The 24,422-nt window shown below is 44.2% G+C and overlaps 1 protein-coding gene across 5 annotated transcripts in view; it reads right to left on the bottom strand.

Moving 5' to 3' along the window:
* MROH1 (maestro heat like repeat family member 1) overlaps positions 1-24,422 on the bottom strand; it is a 411,563-nt gene that overhangs the window by 123,298 nt on the left and 263,843 nt on the right. For all 5 annotated transcript variants that reach the window (XM_033934479.1, XM_033934480.1, XM_033934481.1 and 2 more), the window contains 2 exons: positions 23,024-23,159; positions 11,877-11,989 (listed from right to left, as the gene is read on the bottom strand). In XM_033934479.1, the coding sequence (XP_033790370.1) occupies positions 11,877-11,989; positions 23,024-23,159 (249 nt within the window). The remainder of the gene's footprint in view (positions 1-11,876; positions 11,990-23,023; positions 23,160-24,422) is intronic.

Here is a 24,422-nt window from a genome sequence, read left to right on the forward strand (position 1 = left end):
TACCTTTTTTACTAGCCTAACTAGAGCATGGTTAGATTAGCTTTCAAAAGTAATCCTTCTTCTTCAGATCAATGCTACAAACTGTCCTTCCCATCTCCTCAATAAGTACGGCAAAAGAAGATATTCAAACCTACCTTTGAATACTAGGGTCCTCTCATTTGGAACAAACTGACAATACACCCAAGACAACCCACCACCTACCTTGAATTCCGGAAGAAACTAAAGACATACTTCTGCTCACTATAGTCACTTTCCTACCCTTTACCCCTTCCTTCTAAACCAACGCTCCTTATAACAATGTAACACAAGAACATAATTTAAATCTTATTGTAAACCACAGATTCTTTGCAGAATATTGCGGTATATAAGGCATTGTATTGTATTGTAATAAGCTAAACACCTTTGTTTCACTGCAGTCCTACACATGCTTTAGACTGTTCTCTATCCTGCCTATTAGAGAATGACATGGGGACCGTTTACCACGGTAAACCGCGGGTCACCGCAGTAAATCCACAGGAATGGAGACATTATCAACTGGTTTACCGCAGGAATGGGGGACAAGACCTTTCACCGCCCCGCGGTAATGGGGACAAGACCTTTTACCGTCCCGTGGGAGAAGTGAAAAGTCTTACTCCTGTGATAAAAAAAATTGCACCCATGTCAGACTCGGCATCTTCTCCCCAGCTCCTCTTACGCCTATTTTACTTTCAGGAGCCAACTATGCCATGATGAAGACAGAAGGAACCTAAAACCAAAGCCTGAGACCAATGTGATTTGAATAAAATTACCAGACAACAAAAAGAAAAAAAAAAAAAAAATTTATTTTATATTTTGTGATTAGAATATTTCAGATTTGAAATATGTATCCTGCTAGAGCTGGTATTAGACATAACTGGGGACCGCAAAGTCCAAGCTGTGCTTCTTTAGCTTCCAGCTGGCTTAGGGCTCTCTCTCTGACCAGAGGGCAGTTGCCCTAGTTGCACTCCCCTAACATTATTCTTGCCATGTGTGACTAAAATATTCTGTTAGCTTGATTTTTCTATGTAGCATTCTGCAGTAATTTGGTTTGTTCAGTTTTCACAATAGTGAAGGGAATATTTGTGAAAGGGAGGGGAGATGCATTTTGTTGAACCTTGCTCTGTTTTATTTGTTTATAAAATGACAATTGTCAGAGGAGAAGCTTCCACCCACACACACGCAACTGCAGGGTGGCACAGGCAGGCTTCACCGGCATCAGCTTCTTTTCTAAAGCGCCGCGAAAGTAAGGGGGAGGGAAATAGATTTGGCCAGAGGTAGGGAGGGTGGGAAGGGGCCGCACGCGCTATCAGTGACTGCGTGCCTTACCTCCCTTAAGTTTCTTTAGGCCACGAAGATAAGGGGGAGGGAGATTCTTGGGCCTTGGGTGGTGAAAGGGAAGGATGGATGATGCGGGAACGGGGTGGTGAAGGGGATGGCGGGTTCGGGGATGGGGCGGTGAAGGGCATGGTGGTCCGGTGACGGGGCAGTGACGGAGACAGATTTTTTCCCCCGTGTCATTCTCTACTGCCTATGCCAAAAGTGTGAAGATCATTCTGGTGTGGTCGATAGAAGTGCCTTCCTAGGAGTTGATGGGATTCAAAATGGCGTCAAGGACGGATGCTTGAACGGAAGGCAGTGAGTCGCTGACTTTTTTTCACTTACCGCAGCAGATTTTGACTCGTAATGGGGAAAAGAAAGGGGACAGTTTGCCCTAACCCTCTGGCATCTGGTGCCCGCAGATGACAAGTCAGCAGACGATTTTGGCTGCCTTTGCCCGTTCATCTGTGGAGACACACTCTACTTCGGAGGTGAGCCCGGAGTTGTCAGGAGACCTCGGCGCTGGAGTAGCCCGGATGATTCTGAGTCCGGAGCAAAGGTCAACTCCTCTCCAACTAGGAAGTTTGGTGGTTCAGGGAGCTGTGGGAGCCCAGCAGCCTGACGAGGGGAATCTGGACTCCAGCAGAGGAGAGATGCCAATGCTGGAAACTCAGCAGGAAGGTGTTGGCTTGGAAGTTAAACTATCCCCCACTACCAGTGAAGTAGAGGTTAGAGGAACTTCTAGTGGGAAAACACATTGGTTTTGGGGAGTTGAAAAGACCAGGAAATATTGACATGGAAGCGCTGTGGCAGGCCATATCTATAATGGATGCCAACCTAAAATTGAGTCTTTCAACTATTAAAAATGATTATGGAACTATCTATTCCAAAGTAGAACAGCAAGGTCTGCAACTATCTAAATTAAGAGAAAAAGTGGAGATACAGGAAAAAAATTTGAAAGAAGTAAAAACTGTCCAGTTGGAATTGGTAAAGGAAAGATAATTTATTTCACGCAAGTTGAAGAACTTTGAAAACTCACTTAGAAAAAATAATTTAAGACTTTTGAATTTTCCCAAATGCCCAGTCATATCTCCAGTGGAGATAGCGAGAAAATATTTTTGAGAAGTCCTAGCCATCCCTTTGGAAAATTTACCTCCAATTGTTAGGGCTTATTACCTGGATATAAAGAGACCTCAAGGGGATTCGACCCCTAAGGAAACATCTAAAGACAATGTTGATTTGTCTGTATTTTTGGAGAATTCTTTTGAGGTGGTTACAGATAGAACCACCCTTTTGCTGACTTTAGCCTTGGAAAGTGATAGGGAATATGTTTTACGTTTATATTTCCGTCATTTAAATGACAAATTTTTCCAGACTTAGCACAAAAAATCCAGAGGCTTAGAAAGGAGTTCTTGGCATTGCGGCCTAGAACCCTAGCCCTTGGAGCTACTTTTTTGTTAAAGTTTCCAGCAAAATGTTTTATTTCCTATCAAAATAAAAATTTTCTTTTTTTTGAGCTAAACAGTTAACAGATTTTTTAGGACCAAAAGAAGGGTTGGTTAGTCCATTGATGAATGACCTGACTATTGGCTGTAGGGTGGATAACCATTGCTGTTACTCTAAATTAGAATAATCTTATTATTATATTGGAATGTATTTTTTTTTCTTTTCTTGAATCCATTATTTGTAGACTAAATAACTGATTGTATTTCTAACATACACTTAAGTGTATGTATATGTTAAATTTTTATTTGTGAATATTCTGATCCTTTGTCAAGATTGTAATGCTTGATGAAAATATAAAAGCATATAAATTAAAAATTAAAAAAAAAAGAAGTGCCTTCCTTCTATGCAAGATATCCGGGCCTGCTCCCATCTCTAAAAGTCAGGGAAAGAAATATTAGTCAAATGATCAAAAGTCTTGCAAGAAAGTTGGGCTCATCTTACCATCGACCTTCGTAGAAAAGTTCTGCCTCTTTCATTCTCCTTCCACATGACGTCTGCTCTACAGTTTTTGGCCTGCTTACAGCATCTGAGGGACTATTGGTTCCTTCCAGCTTTAAGCTTTTCTCTGGAGTGCATTCATATTGCTGAAGTTGCAATCAGTCAGAAAGAAAACTAGCTATTTGTTTTACAGATAATACCAAGCTATTTATCTTTCTGACTGGCTCCTACTCTTTTACAATTAAAGCCAAAATGTGCATCAGATAACTAATGTTGACAAATGCTTTTTTAAGTCCCTGCTCTCTCTGGGCTAAGCTCCAGTTCTGGGAGACAGTACTTAATGCTCAACAGTCCTCACGCGACTTATAAAATCATTAACTGCCCCTTTCATATTAGATTTTGAATTTTATTTTTTCTGAGGAAATAGTCATTCTTAAGGTTTCTAAAAGTTTCATTATTGTGAATAAGAAATGCCAAGTTATATCAATGCAGAAGTCCTTGGGCCCTGAGCCATGTGGCTCAGATGATGTGTAAAAGGCCGGGGCATACATTGTGTGGCCCATCCTCTGTTAGCTACATCCAGTGTGCCTGGGTTACAGATGCACTGAGCCTGGGGTGTCATCCCTCATATTAAATAACCTGTGACTGATGTCCCATGACTTTGTCTAAGATAGAAGGTGTTGATGCCCCTGTTGGTGAGGACCTACTTGGAGTATTATGTTCAGTTTGGGAGACCGTATCTGGCAAAAGACATAAGACTTGAAGCGATCCGGAGAAAGGCGACAAACATGGTAGGAGGTTTCAACCAAAAGACTTACGAGGAGAGACTGGAAGCCCTGAATATGTATACCCTAGAGCAGGGGTGCCCACACTTTTTGGGCTTGCGAGCTACTTTTAAAATGACCAAGTCAAAATGATCTACCAACAATAAAATTAAAAAAAAACACAAAGCACACTGTACGCATAGAAAATGTTAATTATCATTCCTATTCCAGGGTTTTTCAAAGAGGTCAAAGCAGATGACTCTATGCACTATCACCTCAGTAACAACCATACAAAAATAGACAAATATACCCCCCTCCCTTTTTACTAAACCATGATAGCAGTTTTTAGCGCAGGGAGCTGCGCTGAATGCCCAGCGCTGCTCTCCATGCTCATAGGCTCCCTGCGCTAAAATCCTCTTGCGGTTTAGTGTAAAATATAGACAGCAGATATAAATTCAGACACATTTTGATCACTAAATTTAAAATAAAACCATTTTTCCTACCTTGTCTGGTGATTTCATGAGTTTCTGGTTGCACTTTCTTCTTCTGACTGTGCATCCAATTTTTCTTCCCTTCTTTTAGCCTGTATGCTTCCTCTCCTACAGGCCTCATTCCCTCCCCCAACTTTTCCTTCCTCTCTCCCTGCCCTTTCTTTCTCTCTGCCTCCCTTTCTTTTTTTTCTGTTTCTCTTCTTTCCTTCTGTCTCCCTGCCTGCCTTTTTTCTTTCTTTCTCCCTGCCCTCCCCCAAGCCACTGCCACTGCCATCAGGGACCAGTACCCAAACTGCCATCGGGGACCAGGACCCAAACCGCCACCAATAACAGGCCCGAAAGCCGATGCCACCCCAAGCTCTCTTTGCTTCGGCCGGCCAGCATCGCAATCGACCTATTGGGGAAAATGCTACCGGGTCCTGCCTTCGCGGAAACAGAAAGTAGGCAGGACCCGGCAGCAAGAAGAGGAAATGCTTCACTAACCTGTCTCCCACCTTAGCCCCTAGCGAACGCTTGCTTCAGGGCTCTCAACATGTGCGTGCCGGCTTCCCTTCTCCCCCCCCCCCCCCCGGACATAACTTCCGGTTTCGGAGGGAAGAGAAGAGAAGCCGGCATGCACACCTTAGAGCCCGGAGCATAAGTTTGCTACGGGCTGAAATCTCCAAGCCCCGGGTTTTTTTTAAATGTTCAGCAGCGGCGGCAGCAGCAGATGACAGCTGGGCGGATCACCCAGCTAAAAGGCCCTAGGGAGAACACAGAGGAAGGCTGATCGGCCCGGTAGATCAGGATGGCAACACGAGTCTAGCGATCGACTCACGTTGCCTTCCTGAGCTACCGGTCGATCGCGATCAACGTATTGGGCACCCCTGCCCTAGAGGAAAGGAGGGACAGGGGAGATATGATTCAGACATTCAAATACTTGAAAGGTATTAACATACTATAGAACCAAATCTTTCCCAGAGAAAGGAAAATGATAAAACCAAAGGGCGTAATTTGAAGTTGAGGGGTGGCAGACTCAAGAGTAATGTTAGAAAATTATTTTCGGAGAGGGTGGTTGATGCCTGGAATGCGCTCCTGAGGAGGTGGTGGAGAGGAAAACTATGACAGTTCAAAACAGCATGGGATGAACACAGAGGATCTCTAATCAGAGAATAATGATATATATTGAAGAACTAAGGCCAGTACTGGGCAGACTTGCACGGTCTGTGTCCCGTATATGGCCATTCAATTGAGGATGGGCTAGGGAGGGCTTCGACGGCTGGGATGGTTTAGATGGGCTGGAGTGAGCTTTGATGGAGACTCCAGTAGATGGAACCTAAGCATAGTACCGGGCAGATCTCTGGGTTTCTGGCCCAGAAATATCTAAGAAAAAGGACCATTTAAATTAAATCATTAATTTATAGAGAGTGTATGGTTGGGCAGACTGAATAGAGCATTCGGGTTTTTATCTGCCATCAATTACTATGTTAATTCCCTTTCAACTAAAAGAGTGGGGAAAGAACACAAAGTCAAATTACTGTGAGGACAATCAATTTATTAAAACATCACATACTAACATAATAGATATATCATGTGCATAGAAAGAGGCAAGCATAAAATGATCCTTTTTTAAAACCGAACTGGACCCCAACACGGTCCGTGTTTTGGCTGTACTGTATTAGCCTTCTTCAGGGGTGTTATATAATAAACCCCAGTAGATGGCGCCAGATTATAACTAATAAAAGAGGATTAGTCTCGGTGATTGTCCTCACAGTTGTTTGACTTTGTGTCCCTTCCCCACTCTTTTTTGGTTTCATATACAGCAAGTGGGTTTGTGATTTTTTTTCCTTTGTATTCATGTAATTCTCTTTCAACCCCATTCTGCTACCTACTCCTATGTCTTATGGGACCGGGATCCTGGCGAGGCCTAGTAGCTCCACAGAATCCTAGTCTTGGCGCGAGCGTAAAGGTGGTGGAACACAGCTTGCCTGGTGTCTCCCATAAATTGCACACCAAAATGGCCTGGTTTGTCCAAATATTCCACTTTTATTGCACATCAATGAAAGTTCCAAACAAAAAGTTCAAAATTTGGCATCAATACAAAAACCAAACACTCCAGTTTTCTCTGCTGCTTCTTTTCTCATACATGCAAGTTCTAATCCCAGCACCGGCTGTGCTTTCAGAAATAAGTTCAAAACAATAATAACACAAAACCCAATTCATCCTATATGCTGCCTTCAAGAACAGTGCTAGAACAGTTCATGCCTCTGGTAATGGTTTAGGATATAAGGCTTTTAACAGTATTGGCACTAATTATGTCTGTGGTAACCTTGAACAGCAATTCCCCTTAGTAGGAGCAGAGAGGCCGGTTCTCCTACAGGTGTTGCCACTCTTTCCAATCATCTAAGCTCAAGGTAAATTCTGCAGCTTCCAGCACAGGTTCAAAACAGTGTATAAAAATATTTTCAAAACACAAAAACTCCAAAAAGGAAAAACCTTTCATAAAGGAAAAGAAAATTCAGGCTTTCCAAACCTACTCCCATTCCATGGGGTGCTCTTCCCCCTGAGGCATAACATTGTTCTCCAGCCAGTCCATATCACAAACCTCAGACTGTCAGTGCTTCAGGATTTTCCATTTCCCAATCCTTGTGAGAACCTTCCTGTGCTGGCCAGAAGTTAGCTGCTCTAGCTGACTTCCTTCTCAGCTTTTCCTCAGCTTCCAGTCCCAGCTGCCTCTCCTCTCCTTCTGATGAGGGAAGCTCATAAAAAGGGAGACTCAGCCAGCAACCACGCCCCCTAACAGCAGAGTCAGCTAAACTCTTAAAGAGCCCTGTCCTTCTAGTTCCTGCCTGAGCTCTGTGAACTTTTAAAGGGGCAGGCTCACTCTTGACATTGTGCACAGGATTTCCACTATACCCAGGATGTTTCTTCCACTTAGTCACTGGAACTTTAGTGATACTTAAGGAGCTTTTTTCCCTTTGCTTTATTAGGCCTAGCCGGATCCCTGTCACAGTCATCACAGTGTCTCTCAAACTTTCTTGAGCCGGGGAACACTAAAGGTAGTGCACCCAGAAGTGCACGGATGTTGCTGTGATGATATCATGCATATGCGTATAGCAAAAACCCCAAGACAAAGTATCCTTAAAAGACACCAAAATATGCATGACATCATTATGTTGATGTCTGCGCATGTGCAGAGGCTGTCCAGATGGGCCCTGAGACGCCAGATGATTGCCTACAGCAGTATTTCTGAACTACTTCAAGCTAAGTATCCCTAAGTCTAACAAATATTACATTACATTACATTACATTAGTGATTTTTATTCCGCTTGTACCTTGCGGTTCAAAGCGGATTACATAAGAAGAGAGCTGGACATTTCCAGGAGGGTACATGACATTAAAGAATACAGATTGAGGATAAAAAACATACTGGATGAAACAATGAAAGTGAATGAAAAATTTTTATTACAGAAGGTAACAGAAATGTGTGAGCAATGGAATGCTTTACATCTTTCCTGGTGGGGCAGAGTTCAAACTATTAAAATGATGATATTGTGGTTTGTTATCAAATGGGAATGTTACCATTTTTTTTTTTAGGGGTCCTTCTATAAAAAGTTAAATAGTATTCTTACAAAATTTATTTGTACTTGCTTACAGTGTACTTGTATTCATTGATTCTATTTTGTAACTTATCGCTGACTGTCCAGCTCCTCTTGTTGTAAACCGCCTTGAACTACCATGGCTTTGGCGGTATATAAGAAAATAAATTATTATTATTAATATCTTTACAAAAACCAATTACAGAGGGGGGTAAATTTTCCCAATTTTTATAGGTATCATCAAGTCTATATTTTGCGCCAAGGTATGTATTGGGTCCTCCCAGAGCCCAGTGAAAATATCCCAGATTGGTTATGGTTAGAATGGCGACTCATTTTTCCTTTGTGATCATGCCATGTTCTCAGTATCAAAATGCCTAGATTATATAAAGAAAAAAGAATACTAGTAGATACATGGACCGTACGATATGTCAATAATTTAACACCTATTCCAATTCACAAATCAACAAATCAAACTATATGGCTAAACTCCAAGATTCAAATTGGCGGATTTAAGGTCATCTGGAAGCATTGGATGATAGCAGGAATACATACTTTAGAGGATGTTATATCTAATGGTAAGCTGCTTGACTTTTCACAGTTGCAGCATAAATTTGAACTTAATAAATCACAAAGTTATGGTTGGTTGCAACTGAAGCAGGCCATTCAGGTGGGGTTCCCTGAATGGAAAAATTTAAATAATCAATATAGTTTAGAATTCTTATGCTTTTAGGTAGACTTCCTGGGATACCAGGCCTCACAGTGGTATAAATTGTTAGCTGGATTTATAAATAAGAATCCAAAAACTGGTCTTAGGGACATTTGGAGTATTGAGATTAAGCACTAAATTTCTGCATCTCAATGGCCACGAATCTGGACTTGGAGGTTGAGATGTACAATGTCAGTATCTATGAGACAAACTTGTTTTCTTCTGTTACATAGAGCATTATGGACCCCTGTTCGGTTACAAAAGTTAGATAGCTCTAAGTCAAATAAATGTTGGCATTGTCATCTCGAAGTAGGGACTTTAGATCATTTATTGTTCTATTGTCCACTTATTTTGGCTTTTTGGAAATCAATATGGGACCAAATAAATTGTTTGTTGGAAAATCCTATGATACTGTGCTATTTGGTATATCAATGAGAGCTAAAAGTCAAATATCATCTAAGAACAACAGGCTTTTATTAATAATGACAGGAGTCGCCATACAACAAATTACGAGCAATTGGAAGAATTGGAAGAGGCTTAACTATAGTTTTTGGTGGAATTCATTGTGTCATATGTATAAAATAGAAAGAACATTAGCCATTCAGAAAGGAAATTTTAAGAAATTTCAGAAGACTTGGGAGCCATTAGCAAAATATTGTAACGTCTAATCATTGTTTTCCCCTATAAACATGCACATCCGAGAGGGGGGAGGTTGGGGGTCTGATAGGATAATAAATTTAGATATATTAAATTGAGGGTCAATATAGAAATTTTATATGTTGAACGTTGTGATTGTTTAGGAGGGAGGGGGAATTAATTCTGAAATAGATATTAATAGAGTATTAAGTGTGGTATTGAAGAAAAAATGTTGTATTTATTGTTACACTTATTGTAAGTTTTGAAAATAATAAAGACTTGGTAATAAAAGGAAAAATAAAATAAAATAATTTTACCTACTGGCGATCCTCTGCAGGCTGCTGTAATTAGCTTTAAAGGTGAGACCGGGAGGCCAGGGGGGGGAAGCCAGAGGACATTCGAGAGAAGGGGGAAACATGCAGCCTTTGACGAATCAGGCAGCACTGGCACTGTACCGCGTAGGGAAGTCAGCTGGCAAGCGCCTCTCTTCCTCCTCAGTGTACCACGGCACACTTGGATCTCAGGAGGTACACTAGCGTGCCTTGGCACACAGTATGAGATACACTGCTCTAGCATAAAGAACTGACAGCTCTGTGTTACGTAAGAACATAAGTGTTGCCATACTGGGACAGACCAAAGGTCTATCAAACCCAGTATCATAAGAGTTGCCACTGCTGGGTCAGACCAGTGGTCCATCGTGCCCAGCAGCGGCCCTTTTGATCAAAGACCAGCGCCCTAACTGAGACTAGCCCTACCAGCGTACATCCTTGTTCAGTAGGAACTGGTCTAACTTTGTCTTGAATCCCTGGAGGGTGTTTTCCCCTATGACAGCCTCCGGGAGAGCGTTCCAGTTTTCCACCACTCTCTGGGTGAAGAAGAACTTCCTTACGTTTATACGGAATCTATCCCCTTTCAATTTTAGAGAGTGCCCTCTCGTTCTCCCTACTTTGGAGAGGGTGAACAACCTGTCCTTATCTACTAAGTCTATTCCCTTCAGTACCTTGAATGTTTCGATCATGTCCCCTCTCAGTTTCCAACAGTGGCCAAGCTGGGTCACAAAGAGTAAAACAGATTTTATGCTTCTTATTCTAGAAATATGAAGTGGATTTTCCCAAGTCCATCATGGACATTTCTTTTAGGAAATTTTTAAACCCTGTAATCTAACTACTAGGTCAAGAAACCCCCTCCTCTTTCACTAAACCTGTGATCTGTTGCCCCCTCATTACTTCTCTATTCACATTCTCCTCATCTTTCAGGATTCCTATACCTCCGATTCCTCACTTTACTCATCTCTTTTTCTAGTCTGAAACAGACCCTCCACACCAGGGGACCATGTCTGCTGCACAGCAATCTCTTGAGTCTCTTTCAATTGAAAGGAAGCTCTGAAATGAGGGGCGATAGGACTCAGGAGTGGGACAGTAGACATATTCAAGAAAGCAAGACATAAGTACAGAGAGGCTCTCTGAGGCATGGATTGTCAGGCCGTATTGTCCTTGTGTGCTCTTTCTTTAGTTTCTGGGTGTACTTTCTCCTTTCAGCAGAGCAGCATACAGTAGGCAAAAGGTAGATGTCTTTTACATTTCTCTAAAGACATTATTTGTAAATCCTTTCTTACTAATTCCACCACTGGGCCAGTATTCTTAAAGAACCAGCCAAGGTGATTCCAAAGGAGCTTCCTGATTGCAAATAGTGAAACTAGAGCCTGTCATTATGCAGGAGAAGGTTGGGTTGTTTTCCCGTGTGTATTACTTTGGACTTATCTCTGCTGATACTGATCTTTCAATGGATTATCTCACTCATTCAGTTCTGTGAGGTTATTTTACAAGATGGAACAATGGAGATCCTGCTCTGAAAGATGACACAGGTCCCTTCACCAGACTCAGAGGCCTAAAACGCGCTCCCAAGGTCCAGCAGATGGGGTGCAGCCTCTGCCCAGAAATCCTTTCAACTCATCAGACTACCTGAGCCCTTACTCTTCATGCCCCCTCAGCACAGCAGGCACTGTCATCATCACCATCCCCTTCCCTCATGCATACAAAACCAGGCTCAGAATAGAAGGTGCTTCCACCTCCCCCCCTAAAAAAAAAGGCAAGGTCACAGCCCATTTGCAAGTAGGGTCAAAAGTAAAAGTGACATTACCCCCAGCCCTCTTCTCTTCCATCATAAAAGGTGAAAAAGCAGGACCAATCACTCAGTCAAAGAGGGCAAGTATCACATCCTCCAAGTTAGCTAGATCCAGGATTGAGTGTGAAGACAGACCTGGATTTATGATAATCCTATCCTGGTATACTATGGAACATACAGTACTGTTGACAAAGAAAAGAACCAAAGCTACCGTGGTTTAGAATGGAAGTTCAAAGCCAGGACTGGACAAAATATAAGTGTCCTGGAACTGGGTAGCCTCATGCCTTAGGAGTCTTACCATAGCAATCTGGAAACAGGTATGGAAGAGGAAGTTGGAATCTGGAGTTTCCAGGCCTCTTCGGAGAGGTTTCAGCTTTTCTATCAGTTCATCTGTGTGATCCTGGGCAAACCCTGCAGGAGACACACACAGAGCTTGAAAAGAGGAAAGGATTTCTCTGTCCTTCTGTTTAAATTTTGCACTTGGGATAGCCTTCAATGGCCGTACAGAGAGCTCCCTCTGCTGCAGAGAAGGCAAACGGCTCCCACATCTTGAACAGCCTAAGAGTAAAAGAACTGTTCACTAAATTTCCATTCTTTTCTGTTATTTGCTTAATAAACTAAATAACTTTATCCTGAAGGAGTAGGTAAGGAGCAGGAACTCATAGATTTAAATTCTTACAGATTTTATCGATAGCCTGTAAAGGGAAAGGGGCATAGAACTTGATATATTGACTTTCTATGGCTACAATCAAAGCAGTTTACATATTCAGTACATGTCCTTATTTTCCAGCTGGGACAATGCAGGGTTAAGTGACTTGCCCAGGGTCACAAGAGCTGCAGTGGGAATGGTCCAGAGGTCCAGAGGTCGCTGCATTAACCACTAGGCCACTTCTCCACAGAAAATAAGCAAAGGAGCTCCGTTCAATTCACAGAATGAAAAAAAAATGACACTAAGATACCCAAAGAACTACAACAAAGGCAAATTTCACTAGTCACATCCCCAGTGAATTTAACAGACGTACCAGAAAAACAGCAAAAGAAAATTTCTCCTCACAAAGATGATCAATAAATGAAACAGTCTTTTTAGGGTGATACATGAAGTAAAACTGGTAAAACAACTCAAGAAAGCCTGGAATAAGCACAGATGATCCTTAGCTATGGGGGGAGTGAGGGGTAAAGCCTGGGATAAGCACAGGGGATACTTAGCTGTGGGGGGACTGAGTGGTAAAGCCTAAGAGAAGCAGAGAGGATCCTTAGTTGTGGGGGGGTTGAGGTGTAAAGCCTGGGAGAAACACAGAGGATCCTTAGCTGTGGGGGGAGTGAGACGTAAAGCCTGGGAGAAGTACAGAGGATCCTTAGCTGTGGGGGGAGTGAGGGGTAAAGCCTGTGAGAAGCACAGAGGATCCTTAGCTGTGTGTGGGGGGGTTCAGGAGTAAAGCCTGGGAGAAGCACAGAGGATCCTTAGCTGTGGGGGGAGTAAGGGGTAAAGCCTGAGAGAAGCACCGAGGATCTTTAGCTGTGGGGGGAGTGAGGGGTAAAGCCTAAGAGAAGCACAGATGATCCTTAGCTGTGGGGGGAGTGAGGGGTAAATCCTGGGAGAAGCACAGAGGATCCTTAGCGGGGGGGGGGGGGGCATGAGGGGTAAAGCCTAAAAGAAGCACAGAGGATCCTTAGCTGTGGGGAACGTGAGGGGTAAAGCCTAAAAGAAGCACAGAGGATCCTTAGCTGTGGAGGGCGTGATGGGTAAAGCCTGGGAGAAGCACAGAGGATCTTTAGCTGTGGGGGGAGTGAAGGGTAAAGCCTGAGAGAAGCAGAGAGGATCCTTAGTTGTGGGGGGATTGAGGTGTAAAGCCTGGGAGAAACACAGAGGATCCTTAGCTGTGGGGGGAGTGAGACGTAAAGCCTGGGAGAAGTACAGAGGATCCTTAGCTGTGGGGGGAGTGAGGGGTAAAGCCTGTGAGAAGCACAGAGGATCCTTAGCTGTGTGTGGGGGGGTTCAGGAGTAAAGCCTGGGAGAAGCACAGAGGATCCTTAGCTGTGGGGGGAGTAAGGGGTAAAGCCTGAGAGAAGCACCGAGGATCTTTAGCTGTGGGGGGAGTGAGGGGTAAAGCCTAAGAGAAGCACAGATGATCCTTAGCTGTGGGGGGAGTGAGGGGTAAATCCTGGGAGAAGCACAGAGGATCCTTAGCGGGGGGGGGGGGGGGGCATGAGGGGTAAAGCCTAAAAGAAGCACAGAGGATCCTTAGCTGTGGGGAACGTGAGGGGTAAAGCCTAAAAGAAGCACAGAGGATCCTTAGCTGTGGAGAGCGTGATGGGTAAAGCCTGGGAGAAGCACAGAGGATCTTTAGCTGTGGGGGGAGTGAGGGGTAAAGCCTGAGAGAAGCAGAGAGGATCCTTAGTTGTGGGGGGGTTGAGGTGTAAAGCCTGGGAGAAACACAGAGGATCCTTAGCTGTGGGGGGAGTGAGACGTAAAGCCTGGGAGAAGTACAGAGGATCCTTAGCTGTGGGGGGAGTGAGGGGTAAAGCCTGTGAGAAGCACAGAGGATCCTTAGCTGTGTGTGGGGGGGTTCAGGAGTAAAGCCTGGGAGAAGCACAGAGGATCCTTAGCTGTGGGGGGAGTAAGGGGTAAAGCCTGAGAGAAGCACCGAGGATCTTTAGCTGTGGGGGGAGTGAGGGGTAAAGCCTAAGAGAAGCACAGATGATCCTTAGCTGTGGGGGGAGTGAGGGGTAAATCCTGGGAGAAGCACAGAGGATCCTTAGCGGGGGGGGGGGGGGTGGCATGAGGGGTAAAGCCTAAAAGAAGCACAGAGGATCCTTAGCTGTGGGGAACGTGAGGGGTAAAGCCTAAAAGAAGCACAGAGGATCCTTAGCTGTGGAGGGCGTGATGGGTAAAGCCTGGGAGAAGCACAGAGGATCTTTAGCTGTGGGGGGAGTGAGGGGTAAAGCCTGAGAGATGCACCGAGGATCCTTAGCTGTGGAGGGAGTGAGGGGTAAAGCCTGAGAGAAGCACCGAGGATCCTTAGCTGTGGAGGGAGTGAGGGGTAAAGTCTGGGAGAAGCACAGAGGTTCCTTAGCTGTGGAGGGAGTGAGGGGTAAAGTCTGGGAGAAGCACAGGGGATCCTTCGCTGTGGAGGGAGTGAGGGGTAAAGCCTGGAAGCACAGTGGATCCTTTGCTGGGGGAAGGAGTGTGGGGTTTGGAGCATGGGAAAAGCACCGAAGATCCTTAGCTGTGGGGGGGGGGGAGTGAGATGTAAAGCCTGGGAGAAGCACAGAAGATCATTAGCTGTGTGGGAAGTGAGGGGTAAAGCCTGGGAGAAGCACAGAGGACACTTAGCTGTGGGGAGCATGAGGGGTAAAGCCTGGGAGAAGCACAGAGGATCTTTAGCTGTGGGGGGTGGAGTGAGGGGAATGAGCCTGGAGAAGCACAGAGTATATCCTTAGCTGTGGGGGGAGTGAGAGGTAAAGCCTTGAAGAAGCACTGAGGATCCTTAGCTGTGGGGGAAGTGAGGGGTAAAGCCTGGGAGAAGCATAGAAGATCCTTAGCCATGAGGAGTAAACCCTGGGATAAGCACAGAGGATCCTTTGCTGTAGGGGAGTGCGGGGTTTGGAGCATGGGAGAAGCACAGAAGATCCTTAGCTGGGTGGGGGGAATGAGGGGTAAAGCCTAAAAGAAGCACAGAGGATCCTTAGCTGTGGGGGAGTGAGGAGTAAAGCCAGGGAGAAGCACAGAGGATCTTTAGCTGTGGGGGGAGTGAGGGGTAAAGCCTGAGAGAAGCACCGAGGATCCTTAGCTGTGGAGGGAGTGAGGGGTAAAGCCTGGGAGAAGCACAGGGGATCCTTAGCTGTGGGGGGAGTGAGGGGTAAAGCCTGAGAGAAGCACTGAGGATCTTTAGCAGTGGGGGGAGTGAGGGGTAAAGCCTGGGGAAAGCACAGAGGATCCTTTGCTGGGAGGGGGAGGATGGGGTTTGGAGCATGGGAGAAACACAGAAGATCATTAGCTGTGGGGGAAGTGAGGGGTAAAGCCTGGGAGAAGCACAGAGGATCCTTAGCTGGGAGGAGTGAGGGGTAAAGCCTGGGAGAAGCACAGAGGATCCTTAGGTGTGGGGTGAGTGAGGGGTAAAGCCTGGGAGAAGCACAGAGGATCCTTTGCTGACCGGGGGGGGGGAGTGTGGGGTTTGGTGCATGGGAGAAACACAGAAGGTCATTAGCTGTGTGGGAAGTGAGGGGTAAAGCATGGAAAAAGCACAGAGGATCCTTAGCTGGGGGAGAGTGAGGGGTAAAGCCTAAGAGAAGCACAGAGGATTGTTTGCTGGGGGGGGGAGTTAGAGCCTGGGAGAAGTACAGAGAATCCTTAGCTGTGGGGGGAGTGAGGGATAAAGCCCAGGGGAAGCACAGGGGATCCTTAGCTGTGGGGCGAGTGAGAAGTTAAGCCTGGGAGAAGCACAGAGGATCTTTAGATGGGGGGGAGCGTGAGAGGTAATGATTGGAATAAACACAGGGAATCTTTAACTGTGAGAGGAGTGAGGGGTAATGCACAGGGGATCCTATGCTCTATGGGAGATAGTGGAAGCTCTCTTAGGTTTCTGTGGCTGACATCATGATTCTTGCAGTTGTCCGGGTCTCGCCATGTCTGGGTAGGCCGATCTCACAGCATACCCTGAAGAAAGCCACAGCACGATGGTTAAAACATCAGTTCTACCTACCCAGATGTGGCGAGACCTGGACAACTGAAACATTTGAGATAGTTGTTGTTTTGGACTGGCAGACTAGATGGGCCATTTAGCCTTTATCTGGCATCATGTTTCTATGTTTCTACAGAGCAATTTGTGAACAGCCAAATATCTTCCAGCATTTTTTAAAAGCCTTTATGCATTCAATAACACAAAAGTCCTCATTAAAACCTTTCAATATTGACCTGCATTTTACAGCATTATTCTGGGACTGTTGGTGGTGGAATCATAAACATTGTTGGGTTTAACTATCTAAATCTCAGGCAGAGACCATGGATATGAAAGTTAGTCGAGGGATGCAAGGATTGAGGTTCCCCTAGGGTACAAGCCCCTTAACAGCATGCCTACCCAAGCCCACATAAACTGAAAGGAGGAAGACATTAGAGAATGACACAGTGACAAAATTCATCACCGTCCCCGTCCCTGCAGATAACCGCAGGAAACCATCTTCATGTCATTCTTTAAGGAGAGAGGGAAGAATCAGAGTATGAATGGCCACAACCAATGACCCTCAAGCTTTGCTTTGAAGAATGCTGGTGTAGAAGGACTGAGGTTGAAATAGACACTAAAAAATGACATGGGATTATTTCCCGCGGTTATCCATGGGGACAGGAACGGTGATGAATTTTGTCACCATATCATTCTCTAGAAGACATGTCCTGTCTCCCTTGTGTCACCCCACATAGACCAGAAGGTAAGAACATAAGAATAGCCATATGGGATCAGACCAATGGTCCATCTAGCCCAATATTCTGTCTCCACAGTGGCCAATCCAGGTCACAAGTATCTGGCAAAAAGCCAAGAGGAGGGATTTTTCCATCAGCCCTTGTAGACCAGAAAGAGAACTGAGTCTGCTTCTGGCTTTCTCTCCTTTGCTCAATACTGGAGTCTCACGAGCAAAATCCTTTGCATGTATCCTACGAAACTATCATGATTTCTGTAACTACTCCTATTTGAGGAGGATGGGGTCAATACATCCTCAGTGTCAGTGCATTCCCAGTATCTAGTGAGGGTCGAAGTTCCCTGAAGGGATTTTGTCACCAATGCTGATGCACTGTTGTCAAACTCAGAAGAACTGAGGTGTATTTCTTGTCACTCTTAACACCCTGAAGACCCCTAGGTGTCAACTTTTCAACTACAGATATCAGTTTCCAACACTGCATGGGTGGCACAACTCTTGAAGCTGCTAGGGTTAGGTGAGGGCTCTGCTTGAGGAACCTTTGGTCTGTTCCAGTATGGCAACTTTTATGTTCTTATGTTCTAAGGCAGGGGTGTCAAACTCAATCACATTAAGGGGCCGAAATCCAAAACACAGGCTAAGTCGTGGACCAGACCCCAACCAATCTCCACCCCAGACCCCACCCGCATAATAGTACTAATTATAACACCATTTTTTCCATTCATTTTTCATACATACACACCCAATATAATCTTATTAACACATAATGATTAACCACAAAATTAAACCACACAAAGCACACTGTATGCGTCTCAACATTCATTCCTACCAGAACACAGATAACCCCTATGCAAATACAGGACCAAAAACTAAAAGTACTAATATATAAAAAAGAAACCCTAAGATTCAAGACTCTGCATGCAGTACAACCCCCAGAGAAAAAGAACCTATTTCTTCCTGAGCAGTGCAAAAAATAGACAGTAGATGAAAATTCTCAAAATTGACATAATTCAAACACTAAATTGAAAACAAAATCATTTACCCTACCTTTGTCGTCTCCCTCCCTCCATGCTGTGCCTCCCTCCAGTGGATGTCTTACCTTCTGGCCGTTTAATGCAGCCCGCGGTCTGATGCCCCCGGTGTTTTCTAGTGGCCGGCTCCTTCCTCCTCACAGCCAAGTGCAGTGGCTCCTCGCACATTCTGCACCTGAACCGGAAGCCTTCTCTCTGAGGTTGCAAAGTCAAGGCACAGGACGCGCAAGGAGCTGCTGCACGCAGTTTCGTACACACTGCGGCTGTGAAAAGGAGGGAGTCGGCCACAAGATAACACCAGGAGCATCGGACCACAGGCCACATAAAACAGCCAAGCGAGCTGAATTCAGCCCGCAAGCCTTGAGTTTGACACCTGTGTTCTAAGGGATCACTAAGAAGACAAAAAGTGACAAAAAGATACTGAGGTGACGAAGTACAAAAGAAGCAGCTGCATACTGTGAAAATCCATGGAGAAGAAAAATCACATCCAGTGGGCTCTGCATAAGAACTAGAAGTGAAGCTCCACTGCATGTGGGATGCAGCACTTTAGAGAACTCTGAAGCATCATTCTCTTAGGCTTCTGTGGCTGGCACCACAATCATTGCAGTTGTCCAGTTCTTGAGTAAGTGGAACCAATGTTTCAGCCATTGTGTTGAGGCTGGAGAATGATATTGTGACAGAATTCACCATCCCCGTGGATAACCCCAGGAAACCATCCCGTATCATTCTTTAGTGTCCTTCTCAACCTCAGTCCTTCTACACCAGCATTCAATGCAAGGCTTGAGGGTCAGTGGCTAGAAACCATCCTGTGTCATTCTTTAGTGTCTCTCTCAACCTCAGTCCTTCTATACCAGCATCTATCAGATCTTTAAACAGTTTGTGGAACTTCAGGAAGGCCTTGAAAACCTTCCTCTTTACAAACCCAGCTCCTTAGCTTACATCTGCATCCCTGACTGACCACTGGACCAAAAACCCCCATACTTCAATGACGCACAAACCTACAAAACTATTTTACCTTATGTTAGGCTATGTCCATACAGAAAATTATGTAATTTAAACCACCATAGGCTATGTCTTTTCAGAAAATGCTGCAATTTTAAAACACCCTATGTCTACTAAGTCTATATTTCCAAATCTGTATGTTATAACTATACTGTAAAAGTTGAAATTTATACCTCTATGTACACCAAGTTTCTTTTTCCCAACGAAGTTTGTCCTGTTTATACTGTTAATGTACTCTTGTAACCCTTTCTGGGCTCCTTTGGGAGGACGGGCTAAATAAATGAATAAATAAATAAAATAAATAAATTCTTCAATGTGAGGCTGGAGGGTCAGTGGCTGGAAACCATCCTGTGTCTCAATTTAGTGTCTCTCTCAACCTCAGTCCTTCTACACCAGCATTCTTCAATGCAAGGCTTGAGCGTCAGTGGCTAGAAACCATCCCATGTCATTCTCAACCTCAGTCCTTCTACACCAGCATTCTTCAATGCAAGGCTTGAGCGTCAGTGGCTAGAAACCATCCCATGTCATTCTTAACCTCAGTCCTTCTACACCAGAATTCTTCAATGCAAGGCTTGAGCGTCAGTGGCTAGAAACCATCCCGTGTCATTCTTAACCTCAGTCCTTCTACACCAGAATTCTTCAATGCAAGGCTGGAAGGTCAATGGCTGGAAACCATCGCGTGTCATTCTTTCGTGTCTATCTCAACCTCAGTCCTTCTACACCAGCATTCTTCAATGCGAGGCTGGAGGGTCAGTGGCTGGAAACCATCCTGTGTCTCCATTTAGTGTCTCTCTCAACTTCAGTCCTTCTACACCAGCGTTCTTCAATGCAAGGTTTGAGCGTCAGTGGCTAGAAACCATCCCATGTCATTCTTAACCCTAGTCCTTCTACACCAGCATTCTTCAATGCGAGGCTGGAGGGTCAGTGGCTGGAAACCATCTCGTGTCATTCTTTCGTGTCTATCTCAACCTCAGTCCTTCTATACCAGCATTCTTCAATGCGAGGCTGGAGGGTCAGTGGCTGGAAACCATCCCGTCTTTCGTGTCTATCTCAACCTCAGTCGTTCTATACCAGCTTTCTTCAATGCGAGGCTGGAGGGTTAGTGGCTGGAAACCATCTTGTGTCATTCTTTCGTGTCTATCTCAACCTCAGTCCTTCTATACCAGCATTCTTCAATGCAAGGCTTGAGCGTCAGTGGCTAGAAACCATCCCGTGTCATTCTTAACCTCAGTCCTTCTACACCAGAATTCTTCAATGCAAGGCTGGAAGGTCAATGGCTTGAAACCATCTCGTGTCATTCTTTCGTGTCTATCTCAACCTCAGTCCTTCTACACCAGCATTCTTCAATGCGAGGCTGGAGGGTCAGTGGCTGGAAACCATCTTGTGTCATTCTTTCGTGTCTATCTCAACCTCAGTCCTTCTATACCAGCATTCTTCAATGCGAGGCTGGAGGGTCAGTGGCTGGAAACCATCCCGTGTCATTTTTTCGTGTCTATCACAACCTCAGTCCTTCTATACCAGCTTTCTTCAATGCGAGGCTGGAGGGTCAGTGGCTGGAAACCATCCTGTGTCATTCTTTCGTGTCTATCTCAACCTCAGTCCTTCTATACCAGCATTCTTCAATGCGAGGCTGGAGGGTCAGTGGCTGGAAACCATCTCGTATCATTCTTTCGTGTCTATCTCAAGTTCAGTCCTTCTATACCAGCATTCTTCAATGCGAGGCTGGAGGGTCAGTGGCTGGAAACCATCCTGTGTCATTCTTTCATGTCTCTCTCAACCTCAGTCCTTCTACACCAGCATTCTTCAATGCAAGGTTTGAGTGTCAGTGGCTAGAAACCATCCCATGTCATTCTTAACCCTAGTCCTTCTACACCAGCATTCTTCAATGCGAGGCTGGAGGGTCAGTGGCTGGAAACCATCTCGTGTCATTCTTTCGTGTCTATCTCAACCTCAGTCCTTCTATACCAGCATTCTTCAATGCGAGGCTGGAGGGTCAGTGGCTGGAAACCATCCTGTGTCATTCTTTCGTGTCTATCTCAACCTCAGTCCTTCTATACCAGCATTCTTCAATGCGAGGCTGGAGGGTCAGTGGCTGGAAACCATCTCGTATCATTCTTTCGTGTCTATCTCAACCTCAGTCCTTCTATACCAGCATTCTTCAATGCGAGGCTGGAGGGTCAGTGGCTGGAAACCATCCTGTGTCATTCTTTCGTGTCTCTCTCAACCTCAGTCCTTGTATACCAGCATTCTTCAATGCAAGGCTTGAGCGTCAGTGGCTAGAAACCATCCCGTGTCATTCTTAACCTCAGTCCTTCTACACCAGCATTCTTCAATGCGAGGCTGGAGGGTCAGTGGCTGGAAACCATCTCGTGTCATTCTTTCGTGTCTATCTCAACCTCAGTCCTTCTATACCAGCATTCTTCAATGCGAGGCTGGAGGGTCAGTGGCTGGAAACCATCCTGTGTCATTCTTTTGTGTCTATCTCAACCTCAGTCCTTCTACACCAGCATTCTTCAATGCAAGGTTTGAGCGTCAGTGGCTAGAAACCATCCCATGTCATTCTTAACCCTAGTCCTTCTACACCAGCATTCTTCAATGCGAGGCTGGAGGGTCAGTGGCTGGAAACCATCTCGTGTCATTCTTTCGTGTCTATCTCAACCTCAGTCCTTCTATACCAGCATTCTTCAATGCGAGGCTGGAGGGTCAGTGGCTGGAAACCATCCTGTGTCATTCTTTCGTGTCTATCTCAACCTCAGTCCTTCTATACCAGCTTTCTTCAATGCAAGGCTTGAGCGTTAGTGGCTAGAAACCATTCCATGTCATTCTTAACCTCAGTCCTTCTACACCAGCATTCTTCAATGCAAGGCTGGAAGGTCAGTGGCTGGAAACCATCCTGTGTCTCAATTTAGTGTCTCTCTCAACCTCAGTCCTTGTATACCAGCATTCTTCAATGCAAGGCTTGAGCGTCAGTGGCTAGAAACCATCCCGTGTCATTCTTAACCTCAGTCCTTCTACACCAGCATTCTTCAATGCGAGGCTGGAGGGTCAGTGGCTGGAAACCATCCTGTGTCTCCATTTAGTGTCTCTCTCAACCTCAGTCCTTCTACACCAGCATTCTTCAATGCAAGGCTTGAGCATCAGTGGCTAGAAACCATCCCATGTCATTCTTAACCTTAGTCCTTCTACACCAGCATTCTTCAATGCAAGGCTTCAGGGTCAGTGGTTGGGTCAATTCAGACTCTGATCCCTCCCTTTCTCCTTAAATTCTCCTTATATTCAGTTATTCGCTACCCATAGAACTCCAATTCAAATGGAAATTCTAAAGATATACTCAGATACTCATGACCCATGGATCCCAATCTATATGTAACTTTCCCCTTCTACACGATTGCATCATATTGCATCATATTGAGAATTATTGTATGGTACTGTATTTAATCTCAGGTACTGTATTGTACTTAGACTTATAGTATTCAGACTTATTATATTGTACTGTATTTAAACTAGTAGTATTGTACGGTACTGTATTGTATACAGACTCATTGTATTGTATTGTATGTTGACCTACTGTATTGTATTGAGTCCTTTTGTTATTCGCTGAATGTCCAGCCTTCTTACAATGTAAACCGCCTAGAAGTCACCTGACTATGGCGGTATAGAAAAATAAAGTTATTATTATTATTATTATTATTAAAGAGTGACATGGGGATGGTTTCCCATAGCTATCTGCGGGGATGAGGATGGTGACAAATTCTGTCCTCGTGTCATTCTTGAAGAAAGCTATTGTATGATGGCTGAAATATCAGTATCACTTACCCAGTCACGGCAAGATCCAGTCAACCTGAAACAATCTGAAAGCTTTGTCTACTTACACCTGGCTCAGCTTCTTCAGATTCCACCACACACTTCATTTATTGTTTGTTCCCAGAGAAATGCTATACACAGTCTACAGTCTCTTGAAAAGTACTGAGGCAGAGACATGGGATACCATGGGATACTTTACCTCCATAAAGTTGCTGGATGTACAGGAGATAGTATATACAGTCCAAAGTCTGCTGACGGATAGTGGCTAGCGAGTCCGAACATCGTGGAGACAAAAGCCCAATCAGGAGGCCCAAGTTGTGAAATGGTACCACAGTCTGCAGTGCAATGAAAAGACAAGTGAAAGGGAGACAAGATCCTCAAATTATCAAATAGAAAGAAAACAAGTGAATTTTTTATTTTATTTTTTAATATCTTTATTCATTTTTAATCTTTCAACAAGTGTACAAATTAAAACCACACATAGTCCTGAAAATATCACTTGGAAATCTATCAAGAAAAACAACAATTGTATATATATAAACCCTTAACCCACCCCCCTCCCATTATTATTATTAACATACACAATATAATATGAAACCTTCCCCCTCTCTATTATTGATGGTGTATATTTAATTAGAATAATTGGTGTTTAATCATCACAGAAAGATGTCAATGGCACCCATATTTTAGTAAAGGACCTATAATTTCCATTATGTACAGCTAATGATCTTTCCATTTTAAACATGTGACATAATGAGTTCCACCAAAAGTTGAAACTAAGTCTACTGCAATCCTTCCAATTGCTGGTGATATGTTGAATAGCGACTCCAGTCATGATTAATAAAAATTTATTGTTAAATGATGATATCTGACTCTTTTTTCTCATAGCTGTTCCAAATAATACCGTATCATAAGATAATGCTACATGATTTTCCAGTAGACAATTTACTTGATCCCAGATGGAATTCCAAAAGGCTAAAATATAGGGACAATAAAACAAAAGATGATCCAATGTCCCTACATCTAGATTACAATGCCAGCATCTATTAGACTTTGAACTATTCAACTTTTGTAATCTAAATGGGGTCCAAAATGCTCTATGCAACAGAAAACACCATGTTTGTCTCATAGATGCAGACATTGTACATCTCATCCTCCAAGACCAAATTTGTGGCCATTGAGAAGCTGAAATCTGATGCTTAATCTCAATGCTCCAAATATCCCTAAGACCATTTTTAGTTTTTTTTTTTAACCAAATCAGTAATGGTTTTATACCACTGCGCAGCCTGGTGACCCAGAAAATCTACCTGAAAGCATGAGAATTCCAAACTAAATTGAGTATTAAGATTTTTCCATTCAGGGAACCCTACCTGAATAGCCTGCTTCAATTGCAACCATCGAAAACATTGTGATTTATTGAGCCCAAATTTATGTTGCAATTGTGTAAAATCAAGCAGTTTACCATTTAAAATAACATCATTTAAAGTCCATATTCCTGCAATTATCCAATGCCTCTAGATGATTTTAAAACCGCCAAGTGAATTAAAAACAGGGGAAAGAAAGTCCTTCAGTATCTGCTGGGCCTATAGTCTTCAAAC

This window comes from Geotrypetes seraphini, chromosome 2 (assembly GCF_902459505.1).
Source record: "Geotrypetes seraphini chromosome 2, aGeoSer1.1, whole genome shotgun sequence".
Classification (NCBI taxonomy): domain Eukaryota; kingdom Metazoa; phylum Chordata; class Amphibia; order Gymnophiona; family Dermophiidae; genus Geotrypetes; species Geotrypetes seraphini.